Source organism: Lathyrus oleraceus, chromosome 5 (genome assembly GCF_024323335.1).
Source record: "Lathyrus oleraceus cultivar Zhongwan6 chromosome 5, CAAS_Psat_ZW6_1.0, whole genome shotgun sequence".
Lineage (NCBI taxonomy): Eukaryota > Viridiplantae > Streptophyta > Magnoliopsida > Fabales > Fabaceae > Lathyrus > Lathyrus oleraceus.
Window position 1 is genome coordinate 79,501,741 of NC_066583.1, and position 12,985 is coordinate 79,514,725.

Genomic DNA, 12,985 nt, shown 5'->3' on the forward strand with positions numbered 1-12,985 from the left:
AAAAGTGGAGACAATTTAGCCGCTGTTGTGGTTTGTTTCCAGCAACAGCCACCACCAAATTTGGTAGCACCGCGCGGCAGAGTGCACAGGAGCTTCTCTGCTGAAGGTTTGAAGGAGTTGCAAAGCTTTTTGGATAGTTTGGGGAAATGAGTTTTTGCACAAGTCTTTTTGGTTCCTTCTTGTTTGATTTTCTTTTCCGTACCTCTTTCTAAGAATTGAGATTCATTTTGTAATTGTAGGTGTTAGGTGTAGTAGGATGAGAGAGAACTTTCTGACTGTATCATATGCGGCAGCTGACATTTTAATTTACTGGTACTAGTTCTTTCTTATTTCATTTTTGCACCAATTAATACATAGCTTCATGAAAAAGCCTGAGATTATATTTACAATTTTTTGCTTTTATTTTTTTACTAATTAAGATGTGAATGAACAAGTGGTACAAAATGTTCATCTTTTTTGGAAATTAAATGCCTTAATTGAAAAGGCAAAGGTAGATCCAAAGATTAGTGAAAAACCAACTACCACAGCTGCTGCTACACCTTTTAACTCATCTCCATACCCGAAATAACTTCTAACAAACTCTTCCACGGTCTCACCAGTATCTATATGTTCTTTAACATCACCAAATTGTGTAGTCACCAAGCCACACAGAGTCCAAGAGATAGGACAAATCCAGAAAAACCATCTCCACCATATTGGCATTCTCTGTTACATATCAAACAATATGCTATTAGCCTTTTTGAGTTAAGTTTCATGTTTGCACTTGCACAGTCTAGTATTAAAAATGAAGCACTTACGGTTCGGGGAATCACGAATCCTGAGAAAAGGTTCCATAACAAGTAGAAGCCAAAGGAAACTATGGCAGCAACGTTGTGATCTGGTGTAGCACCCACAAGCATCATTCCAAAGAAGGTGAAGTATAGCAAGGTGAAGAACATGAAGAATAGATACCAAAAGAACTTGGTAGGTGTCTTCTCAAACCCAATCATGATATACACTATAATGCCATATAGAAGGGTCTGTATGAGTACGTATGGAATCTCAATAGCAACCTGAATATTTCAAAGGTGGTAAGTTTTTTAAACACTTAATCTTTGAAGTTTAGTAGTTAGCATTCCTTAACCATTATATGGTCAGTAACATTATGCATACCTGTCCAAATGCATATGGCAATGCTGAGTACATTCCAGCAGCCTTTTCTCTATAGAAGACTGTTCGCTCAATGGCTACAACTGGTTGCACTGATGTAGCATTTTGTGCCCCGATGAAGAGTACTGCGGCATACATGGATCCCATCGCGTTAAATAGATCTTGTTTTCTTTCCCTGCATTACAAGAATACATGAATGAAGGTAATAATTGACAGCGACTCAGAAACGAGTTAGGAATGTTGATTGGTACCTTTTGCTGCCAATATTCCAAAATATTGTCCCGAACAAGAAGGCAATGACTGTAGTGAATAAAAGTCTCACTGCACTGTATGGTGGATTTCGCCAATACGATAGGTGCTGCTTCCAAAGGCAAGCCATACACTGGGTTAAGAAAGATTGCGAGTGCTGTGTTGTGAAGTACAAGTCTTTAGAACCCTCTGGAGGGGTACTGAGTTCCCTGATCAAGTCCTTGTTTCTCCTGAAAGTAATTGTACATCATGACTTAAGAATTGTATATATGCTTATAGAACGGCTTTTACTTCCAAACATCATTACGGATTTCTGAAGTTGTTCCTATCTTACCTGTATAATTCAGAATTCTTGTAAAGCTCGGCGAAGTTAACTCCGAGAGCTTCTTCTTGTGCTTCTGAAGTAACCTCTAACATCCAAGTGGCAGGGTTATAACCATTCTTGATTTTCGGGACTCCATTAACTCCCTATATCAAGGAGGTGTTTTTTGCTTTGATGAAAAAACTAACAGATAATACGTCAACTATTTAGTATTAGTAACAAACAAGATATAGTTACCTCAAAGTAATTGATTAGATGAGAACAATGGCGACCTAATGGTCCAACATATATTTCCTCTCCTCCACGCTTCAAGAGAAGTAGCTGTAAATTACAAGATAGATTTAAGCCGTCTCACACTAAGAGTTTATTCAACACTTGGCAAAAAAGGAAAAGGGTATCTGACCTCATCAAAAGCATCAAATATATCAATACTAGGCTGGTGAATTGTGCAGACAACAGTTCGTCCTGTATCAACTGTATTCCGCACTGTTCTCATTACTATAGCAGCAGCTCTAGCATCAAGGCCAGAGGTAGGTTCATCCATGAATATAATAGATGGATTGGCAACAAGTTCAACTGCAATTGTTAACCTTTTGCGCTGCTCCGTGGACAGACCATTCACACCTGGCAATCCAACGAGCGCTTCTCTTATTGAAGTCAACTCTATCAACTCTATAACTTCCTCAATAAACATCTGCAATAAGCGGTGTGTTCACATGACTTATTAATATACAATGATTCTATATATAAAGTAAAAAAACAAAAAATTGACAAACTTTACCTTTCTTGTGGCAGAATCAACCTCAGGTGGCAACCGGAGCCATGCAGAATAAAGAAGAGATTCATAGACAGTAACATGGGGAGAGTGAATATCATTTTGCTCACAGTATCCGGATATGCGAGCAAAAGTTTCTTGCTTTTTAGGGTACCCGGATATAGTGATTTGTCCTTGAATGTATCCTGTTGTTTTCCTTCCAGACAACACATCCATTAGAGTTGTTTTACCAGCTCCACTTATACCCATTAGAGCTGTCAGAACTCCTGGTCTAAACGCTCCATTAACACCCTTCAAAAGTCCAAGTCGATCTTCAAGAATTCCTTTGACCTTTATTTCCTACAAGTAAGCATAAAGGGAGAGCATTAGAAATATATCAGGAGGAAGACTGTAAACTATTGCCATTTTTTTATGATTGTTTTCTTCATAGAGTAACTTAGGTAAGCTTCACATGTCACCACTATGTTATGCTATGTGGATGCTGGGTGACTTGGGTCTTGTTTGGATAAACAACTTAGCTACGCTCTTATATATTATAAACATTTATCATATAAATGCTTTTGTATATGTTATTTATGTTATAAAAAATAAAATAAAGTCAAACTGTTTTCATATGAATTAAATGTTGTTTTCACAAGCTATTTTGGAGAACTTGTGAAAATAAGCTAAAAACAACTTATAGATATCTCATAAGTTGTTTTCATAAATTCTCCTAAACTCAAGTAAGTCAATTTAAACAAACTCTTATTCTAACGCTCCATTGCAATGGCCACTACATTTCAAGTTGACGACTTGAGAGACAGTGGAGTCTCCACTTAAAAAGTCCTTTGAAGTTTGAAGATAATTCTTGTACCTGTGGCATGTCCACCTCATATCCGATTTCATCAAAAGTGATAGAAAGGGGTGTGAAAGGAAGAACCATCCCCCGCTTCCTGCTGTGATCAGTTTCACTAATGCTGCCTACTTTTGCTGACACTGTCGTTGAAGAAAAACTTCTTCGACTTGCATTTCCTTTGGCTGCATCGAAATCATGTCGATCATCTTACACTGAATTATCATATGAAGTAAAATCGGAAGAATTTTTTATAGCAAATTTGTAACTCACCTGAAGAACATTCGCTTTTAGGCGATAATCCAATGATCTGTCCATCTCCAGCAGTGACAGCATTTCTCTCAGCCAGGGCTTCTTCTGATATTAAAGCCTGTGGTTTATCAAATGCTGCAGTAAAATGTTTCATTTGTTACTAAGAGCACTACATAAACTTTACAAACTGAAAAGCACATAAAATAAATAAGGATGCTTACAGTCAAGATAATGTAAGGCCAAAGGGAAAAGGAAGTTGAATAGTAAGATGTAACCGATGGAAGCTCCTACTCCAATCCAATACCAATAGGCTTCAGGGAAAATCCCACGGGACTTCAAAATCTGCACTCCTAATGATTCTGTTGAACCAGGTGGAATCTGCAATGAAAAGGTATTCACATATTTTCAAACAGGGATTAACACTCTTCACTAGTCATATATTTGTAGTCTTATATATGTAACAATGTTTTACTCATGTGATTGCATTGCTTGCTTACATGGGACCAACTCTTTCCAAGGAATTCATTCACAGTTATAGCATTCTGTCCATACATCATTGGTGAGACCCAGTAACCCCATAACCACCACTTCTTAACATCAACTGTTGCAAAACATAGTTCGATGAGCTTTTGATGTTGAAACAAAAGTTATGCACCGTGATAACAAACGTCACTAACAAGTTACTAGAGATGTAATTAGATAGTAGTTAGTTAATAGTTTATTAATGGTTAGTTACTAACTATCACTATGTAAGTGATGTAACCCCATGATGTAATCATAATATTCTCATTATCAATACACTTCTTATTCTACTTTCCACTCGTTTCTCTTATTCATGAATTCTATCTAAAATTGTAATATGGTATCAGAACCCGATAACATCACTTATATAGAGTGTTAGCATTTCACCTCTTGAGAGGATAAATCCACCCATGACCATAACTGCAAGCAAAGCAAATGATCCAACTGTGTTTGCAACAATGACGTTTCTCCCAACTGCGCCAATAAATCGAAAAAGTGCAGATGCCATCTGATTGATACAAACTAGCAAAAAGTACTGTTTGATGAACCTACCATGAGGGAATGTGTCTCAGCAGACTGAAGCAAATTATGTATAAAGTCAATGCACTATAAATGAAAACAAATTCTCACCTTTCAAAAGATGGATCAAATCCTATAACATAGTAAGTCAACACAACCCAAATACCAACTTCTACAAAACTTATAGGAATTTTGAGGATCCATGTAGGCAAAGAGTATGCCCAAGCAGGGAAAAAAAGAAGGTCCCTTTGCTTATAGAAAACTGGGAGTTTCATGATGAACATCGATAACTCAGAGTATCCATTGAACATAATTACAATTAGTATGAAGAATAGAGCACCCATATAGATCCCACCATCTGTCTCTGTATTCCTGTGCATCTCGGTTCGTAGGAACATTGTCATTGTTACGATGCCAGTGAAAATCAACTGAAAAAATGAAATCAAACATGACTCGAGTTGAAATAGCACAGATGGACAATGAACAACTTAATTAAGGGCTTATAAAGAACTAATCTAATAAGTGCTTATGTATAACTATTCTATAACAAAATATAAAACAAAATCATACTATATTTTTATAAGTTGTTTTCGTATGCGGTTAAATGGTTTGTGTTTACCTGCCACATCTTGAAAATATACACAAACGAATTCCTTTTCATAAGTAAAAGTTCTCTGGATACACATGCTTTTAAGAGTTCTTTCTTGCTCACACCATACTTGTTTTTGGTTAAAACAGCAGGGTGGCCTTTGGAGGTATCAAATGGAGTAGCAAGTTGATCACCGAGTTTTTGACCAATATGAAATAATTGAAATGCTTCAGCAAACTCTCTAACGGTGATAAAGTTATATGGCTCATCTTTATTTTCCCAGTACTGTTCTTGCTCTTTTCTTGACGTTACCTATCAAATGCATGAATTGAAAGAGTTGAGTTTAGTATCTTTTATTAAAGGTGAAAAGAGTAAAACAAGTCTTAGTTTGGTGAAGCTAAAAAAAAGTACTTCTTGTAAAAAGTCTGCTACTCCTTTCCTCTCTGGACATTTGAAACCAATGTGTTGAAAGAATTCGAGGACATTTTCCCTTGGACCTTGATACACAATTTGTCCGTCTGAGAGGAGAATTATGTCGTCGAATAACTCGTAAGTTTCAGGTGTTGGCTGCAGAAGAGAGATGAGAGCTGTTCCATTCAGAATGTGAATGGATTGTCGAAGTGAATTAATCATTTGGAATGTTGTGGAACTGTCCAAACCAGTCGATATTTCGTCCATGAAAAGCGCTCTTGCTGGGCCAACTAGCATCTCACCTATAATCATAGTCACTTCATGAGTTTCACAAAAAACACAAAAAACACAAAATGAAAATAAAAACACTTCATTTCATATTAGTATTTCACAGATAAAGAGATCTATGGTTTACCAGTCGTGACTCTCTTCTTTTGTCCACCAGAAATACCTCGAATCATTCCATCCCCTACCATGGTATCAGCACAAACATCTAGTCCCAAAATCTTCCAAATGTTATAGAAATATGAAAATAATGAGCTTATTCCTTATTTTATATTACAATCATCTTTAAAAAATTGCTGAATTGGATTTTCTACCTTAATTATATAATCTGTAACTATGTTGGTTTCTTGGCCTTCTAGTGCTTCAGCCTGAAAGTCCGGCATGTGTATCAATATCCCTAAGCTATTCATCATGCAAAGAGGTTTATTAACGTTTAATCATTACCTCATCTTACCTTCATATAAATATCAAGATCAGGATCTGGCTTAATGTTTTCAGCCTTTTCTCTTCTTGATAATTCTGCAAGCATATCTGCCAATTGCACAAAGATAAAAAAACAGTTCAATCAAATGCAAGTGAGACAATACAAAATCCTTCAAACTACAACAACGAATGGCTATGTTACCGACCGTAACGAGTTCCTCTCCCTTGACACCTAGCTGAAAAGGCCAATGTTTCTCTGACTGTCATTTCTCCTATGTGCAAATCAGTTTGACTTATATAAGCTGATGTTCTCTGTGGTACAAATTCTTCCATCCCGTGATCATTATATGCAACTCGCCCCGAAAACTACAATTAATCAGCAATGGAAAACTGGAAATGAATGAATTATGATTGTCAAACATAGTTGCTGAAACAAGAGGAGTCTTGCATGTGCTTACTTTCAGATCTTTACTGAGTCTTCCGGCCAGTGCCAACAATAATGTAGTCTTTCCGGAACTTGGAGGACCTAAGAGCAGTGTCATTCTGCAAAACGGAAAACAAAACGTTGTTTGAGAAATACATAGTTTATGTTTCATCATATGAATTTCACAAAGGAATTGTTGTGTTACCTTTTCGGCTTGATGATTCCACTAACATCATGAAGAACTGTCAACGGCTTCTTTCGACTGGGGATAAGGTGAAGAAAATTAATGAAGCCCTTCAAAGAGAGAGCACAAATTGTCAGTGTATAGCGGGACAACAAAACATCTAATTCCATTTCCAAACCTACTGGTATGATCACCTCAAACAAATTAATGGAGAAATTGAGGATTGTCGGCAATGCCCTGCTTCCCACACGAGCTTCCGCTTCAACATTCAAGTGCTCAAAACGGACTTCAATCGTCGGAAATTCAAGTCCAACCCTGAACACATAATTAGCAACACAATTAAATGAACTTGCGAATTCCCCTACACATGCAACAAGCAAAGGAAACTACAACGCGACCGCGATTGAAGCTGCATCAACTGCATTTCCCATAGCATTTCAAAACTAGAACAAACACTAACATAAAAAGCAACAACTCAAGTTAGTACTTCAAAGAAGCACTCTCACAAACACCTGGTATGACCTCCAACACGAACATTGACACATATCAGACACTAAACAAACATTCAACATAACGCGTTATACATACCGATCTATACGTTGTCTTAGCTTCAACAAGAACCTCTCATTATCTTCCTCAGCAATCCTAACTAGTCTCTCAACTAAATTCTTCCTCTGCAACGGTCCAAGTTTGTTGACATCAATCTCTATAGGTTGTTGACCTTGTGATTCGGCGAGTACGCCTCTAGTCACGCGTAGATAGGTTGGCAGCTTCTCAATAGCAGCCCATTGAAGCTCTTGTTCATCGTCCTCCCTTCGCGAAGATCCGGAAAACACATCAACTGCACCATTTCTCCATATGCTTGAGCTTCCAATGCGTCCACTCGCCACTCTCAGTTCACCACCTTCCATGTTGTATGTATCATATACTCAGTTTGGTGGCACCAGCTTTTTATAGTAGTGCAAATTTGAAGTAATCAATTATTACAATAAATAATTGATTATTGATTGTTTGAACTTTGAACTTCACACATGAATTTATAGAAGGGTTTAATTTTGATACTTTATGCATGTGGAACTTTATTAATTCGTTATTAATATAGTATTTATCCATTAAAAAAAATATTTTTAATTCTTTATAGTATTTATCCATTAAAAAAAATATTTTTTTATTTATAAATGTAGAGAAAACTCATTAATGTGAACTTGAGTTAGGAACTTCCAAATTAATTTTTTGTCATGAACAACAAACAAAACAGAACTTTTTAATTTGGTATAAAAGACAAAACCAAACTATAATTTATTTCCAATGTGTTGGATTACATGTGAAAGAAAACACACAAAGTTTCTTTTGCCAACTATAATTAACAATATCAACTAGCTAGTTAGTTGAACTATAATCTTTTGTTTAAGTTCAAAAATGTTGATGAAATAAGACAAACATGAAAGGGAGAGAATCTAGTTGTTGCTTGAGGATCAAAAATGCTTTTTTCTAGATTAAAATTATGAATTATGGAGCTTAAAACAACATGTTGTGCATTAGTGACATAAGTTAAGTTAATATTAACCGTTCTTTCTATTAATTATCAATAATAATGATCACAATAATAAGACTAAAAATAGTAACAGCACCTCAGATATGGAAAGTTTCATTATAAAAAAAAATATGGAAAAGTTAAACTTTGTATTTTGTTTTCAGTTTCATGAATAAATTATTAGTTAGTTAGGAAGACCAATCTTTATCATTGAAATAAATAAATTAGAAAATAGGAACTTAATTAGCATATTCCATGCATACGTAATTACGTAACATAGTTGATTCGTTTATATGGTAACTGCCATGTGATACAAACAAAAAAATGATATCATCCAAAATTAATTATTGAGTCCATAAGGATTTAGCATTACTTTACTTATAATATACGAATGTTTAATTTGAACAAGATTTTTAAATTTTTATCTATTTTTCTATTTATTTCTTATTTATTCTATTTGAAATAAATGAAACTTATCGACATGAACAACGAGCGTTTGTAGTCCAACGGTTAGGATAATTGCCTTCCAAGCAATAGACCCGGGTTCGACTCCCGGCAAACGCAGTATAGTTTTTCTTTTAATTTTCAATTTAACTTTTTATCTCCCTGTTGCTTACCCTATGCGCTCTCTGAAATATCTTTTTATTATTCTTATTGAGAGCATGTTAAAATTATATTCTCATTTATTTCTCAAACGGTCATTAATTTGAAGAAAAAAAAATACAGAATCACACTTCTTAAATAATTGTTGGCTGTTTTAAAGCATTTAAAATTAATATTACATGGGAGTCTTGTATGCGAGTAAGAAAGTTCAAACACATGATAGTGTCATGATGATAACAAGTGTCTTTTAAGAGTATTAGTTAAAGAAAACAAAAAAAACGTAAAACTTTTATGTTTATTTTTCTAAAAACATCTTGAATAACGTCTCATGCCTCTTGTATCTTTCCATCAAAAAAAAATTATTGGACCATGGAATCCTTAGTTGAGAGGAAGCTAGTGAATGGTTGGTTACATATTTAGGGGTTGACCCAACTAAGGTCGTAAATGAGGTAGTTGACACCAAAGATGTTCATGCTAGATTTAAATTTTTGAAAGAATTTTATAAAGACGGACTACATTTGGTTGACGATGCCAATGGTGATGATATGCAGGTTGAGTACCATCGATAGTGTGCATTAGGGTGTTACCTCTTGTTCCTGGTTGGTACGTCCATTTTTATGAACAAAAGTGCAACCTATGTCAATGTGATCTACCTTAAATACTTCACCGACTTGACGATGATTCATGAGTAAGGCCCCGCCTATTTGATTTACTTGTACTCGAAGTTGACAATGGTTGTCTTTGAATGACAAAACAAATGATAGGAAGCTCACACTGTTTACGGTAATGTAGTGATACTAATGTTTTCATAACTATTTAGTTACACTTTTTATTAATATTTTATTTGAACCATTTTCATGGATGTATCATCTTCTACTTTCCTCACATCACCGGGTGAAAACTTGTGCCTACCTACACTAAAGATTGACCATGTGTTACCGCATTTTCTTCGTTTAGAGGTAACTAGGAAATCGAGTCATTTCGGGTGTATCTTGATTGTCATGTAGCATATGACAATGTCTTTTCCCCATAGGATGGTCACCTCCAAATGCATTAGTTAGACCTAATTTTGTTATACGCCAGATGGCTGGCATATGGGTCAATTCTGATGGACCAGTATCTTCCCAAACGAATGATTCATCAATTTGGGTATTTACAGATTATTTTGAGACACCCCCTCAGAGTTCTCTCCTCCCACCACCAGTTGTGGAGATCTTGATGCGATCCTTGAGGATTACGAAAGTCATTTGGTGCTAGAGGATTATCGCAAGGTGTCAATTCATGTACTGTGGGTTTAAGTTGACGACTACATGACATGACATGGTTTTATAGGGTGCATCCTATAATGACACCAGTCGCTTCTGAATTAGAGATGGATCATCGAGGACAAATTATAGTCCTTGTTTATTTACACATAATTACAGCTGAATTTCTTACAAATATGTACAAGTTTTACATACTATGATTAGGATAGTAATAGTATATCACTATGTTTTTCAAATATGAAACTGATTTCTTCTCCATTGAATGATTTTCAATAAGCTAACCCACCAGAAAATGTATCTGTATTGTGAAGCAGTGACTCAGTCAGCCAATAACCATCCCAGCAACCACCAACCCTCTGCCAATAACAACAAGTGATAAATCAGAGGAGGAAACTGACAAAATATCATTAATTTAGAATTTCATATCATCATTGAATTAAGCAAGGGACTATCAAAATTAAATGATACTATAGCAATTTATTGTCCTAAGAGCACAACTTAGCATGCATCAAAATTCAAAACATGCACAAATGTATCAGATAATCTATACTAGAGACCAAGCAAGACCAATACTTCAATTTAAAATTGTTTCCGATGATTGATATGTGTTGGTCTAAGACAATTATTGTCGATGTTGTGGTAGGTGTCTATGTATGTGTAAGTGCGGTGTTGAGAGAAATCATTTATTGAATGTTCTAATTGCTTTTGTGAATTCTAATGATTCAACATCAAAATAAAACATTGCAAATGGAAACAGTACATGTCTAACAAGGATAACAATAATAATGATCAAACAAACCTGAACCATTGTAAATTGAAATATCTCCTCTTCCTCAGGTCGACATCCACGAACCCAAATCCGTTGTTTATACTTGTTCTGTTTGAAGTTCATCACACAACAGTAAAGTAACAAAAATGAAAAAGAATACTATTAAGAACTCATATACTGGAAATGCACATACTCAAATGTATGCTTAATCAATAAATTCTATAAATTAAAGTTCTAAACATTTGACAGAGACTTTCTGTGCTGAAATAAAAAGAAAGTTACTGTGATATTCATTCTATTTACCTCCTCCACAAATAAACTACTCATGATCTTTCTTTCTTTGTGACCCAATAAAACTCTGTAAGTAGAATGATGAAAAATACGCCTGAACCTTTCAAACTGCACAACAAGAGTTTAGCTATTTGCTTTACCATCAACATATACAATACACTATATAGTTGCAATCAATTAAAAGATGTGTTATTGCTTATAAAAAAAGCGTTGTGTATTTTTGGCACAAAATGGAACAACCATTTTCGATAAATTTTTAAGATGCTTACCACAATTCAAATACATACCATATCTCCAGGACCAGGTACGTACCTGATACTGGTACTTTGCCTAATACAACGTACCAGTACATGTTGTAGATGTATATGACACGGTGTTGCAATTCATTAACCTTCCATAGGAATACAATTAACCACAACATTCATCATTCATGTTATTCATGATATTCATTAACCACAACATTCATCATTCTTGTTTGAACTTAAAAATAGTGATTCAACTAAGGATTAATGACTTGCATCACTATGTTATATTCATTAATCATCAACTAAACATAATTAATATGTATTTGAACTGCATTAACTATCTAAATTGTAGTTGAAATTTGTGTGTAAAAAATATGATTTATACTAACCTGGCCGAGATCAAAGAATGGTCCAAAATAGGTTGATCTTTCAAAAGGATCAAATCCAGCAAACTATAAACAAAACAATAGCCTAAGATAAATTAGGAATTACAATTTTGTTGGAGAAGAAAACAGAAAGAGTGAGAAAACGATTACCCTACCCTGTACATGACTTCAATTCCATAATCTTGACGAGGCTGATCGTTGTACTTCAACGCTTCAAGCTGATGATGAACGGCATCTTCTGCAGAGAACTATAACATAATAACAAGATTTATTTAATTCAATTTAATTAATCAAATGAAACTAAAAACGGAAAAGTGACGCATACGTGAAGAAGATTGCAAACCAAATTGTGCTCACATCTAATCTTGGACCAAACGGTTTTTTCTTGCGAGATTCAAACCTGAAGTGTTGTATTTGTATGTGATGATGATGATGATTATAGAAATAGGAATGGAAAGTGAAAAGAACAGTACTGACCAGTCTGCAGAGAGGAAATCGGGAACGTTTGCAGCGACCCTGAACGGAGAGATTCTGTTACGTTTCCGGCAAACAAGATGCGGCGGAGGAGATAACAGAGAAGATCCAAACGACATCGTATTCGTTTATAATTGGAAGAAGAATTGAACTGGGGATGATGTCTAATTGTCTATGGTCTCTCTTCCTCCGGCCTGACGTGGCTTTTTTTTAACTTAAATTTTCAACATAAGTTAATAAATAATAAATGAAAATATAGTTAATAAATAATAAATGAAAATAATACTGAATCATGAGGATATTGGGGGTTATGAAATTAATGAGAATGTGAGTATGGGTTAGAGGGTGTTTTTTAATTATTTATAGTTTTTTAATTAATGATGTTTATTTTCATTTGTTAATTTATTAATTATTTATCATACACATTAAATGATTATTTATTATATAATATTGGATGCAAACTATGACAAAAAAAATGATAA

At 34.9% G+C, this 12,985-nt stretch overlaps 2 protein-coding genes and 1 non-coding gene across 3 annotated transcripts; 1 reads left to right on the top strand and 2 right to left on the bottom strand.

Annotated features, from left to right (window-relative positions):
* Positions 1–377: 377 nt before the first annotated feature.
* Positions 378–7,924, bottom strand: LOC127086654 (pleiotropic drug resistance protein 1). The gene is made up of 24 exons (XM_051027449.1): positions 7,525–7,924; positions 7,131–7,251; positions 6,958–7,046; positions 6,787–6,871; positions 6,535–6,694; positions 6,360–6,436; positions 6,220–6,273; positions 6,036–6,126; positions 5,621–5,922; positions 5,240–5,521; positions 4,732–5,048; positions 4,489–4,649; positions 4,077–4,180; positions 3,801–3,957; positions 3,601–3,714; positions 3,349–3,512; positions 2,502–2,834; positions 2,124–2,414; positions 1,958–2,041; positions 1,733–1,866; positions 1,401–1,628; positions 1,153–1,324; positions 798–1,052; positions 378–705 (listed from the first exon to the last, which is right to left on the bottom strand). Exons 1-24 carry the CDS (start codon positions 7,845–7,847, stop codon positions 448–450), a joined length of 4,356 nt encoding a protein of 1,451 aa, XP_050883406.1. The 5' UTR covers positions 7,848–7,924; the 3' UTR covers positions 378–447.
* Positions 7,925–8,962: 1,038 nt separating this feature from the next.
* Positions 8,963–9,034, top strand: TRNAG-UCC (transfer RNA glycine (anticodon UCC)). Its single transcript has one exon. It is a non-coding gene; the product is annotated as a tRNA-Gly (tRNA).
* A 1,419-nt stretch (positions 9,035–10,453) lies between these two features.
* Positions 10,454–12,728, bottom strand: LOC127086655 (uncharacterized). Its single transcript, XM_051027450.1, has 7 exons — positions 12,507–12,728; positions 12,387–12,429; positions 12,185–12,277; positions 12,033–12,095; positions 11,411–11,506; positions 11,138–11,215; positions 10,454–10,694 (listed from the first exon to the last, which is right to left on the bottom strand). The coding sequence occupies exons 1-7, from the start codon at positions 12,620–12,622 to the stop codon at positions 10,608–10,610; spliced, it is 576 nt and encodes a 191-aa protein (XP_050883407.1). The 5' UTR covers positions 12,623–12,728; the 3' UTR covers positions 10,454–10,607.
* Positions 12,729–12,985: the final 257 nt, after the last annotated feature.

Coding starts and splice junctions, on each gene's coding strand:
- LOC127086654 (XM_051027449.1), bottom strand. CDS start 7,847: ATGGAAGGTGGTGAACTGAGAGTGGCGAGTGGACGCATTGGAAGCTCA. Junction 4,650..4,731: donor TTTGATCCATCTTTTGAAAG/GTGAGAATTTGT, acceptor CCCTCATGGTAG/GTTCATCAAACAGTACTTTT. Junction 4,181..4,488: donor TGGATTTATCCTCTCAAGAG/GTGAAATGCTAA, acceptor GTTTTGCAACAG/TTGATGTTAAGAAGTGGTGG.
- LOC127086655 (XM_051027450.1), bottom strand. CDS start 12,622: ATGTCGTTTGGATCTTCTCTGTTATCTCCTCCGCCGCATCTTGTTTGC. Junction 11,507..12,032: donor CATTCTTTGATCTCGGCCAG/GTTAGTATAAAT, acceptor CTTGTTGTGCAG/TTTGAAAGGTTCAGGCGTAT. Junction 10,695..11,137: donor TTCAATTTACAATGGTTCAG/GTTTGTTTGATC, acceptor TGTTATTGGCAG/AGGGTTGGTGGTTGCTGGGA.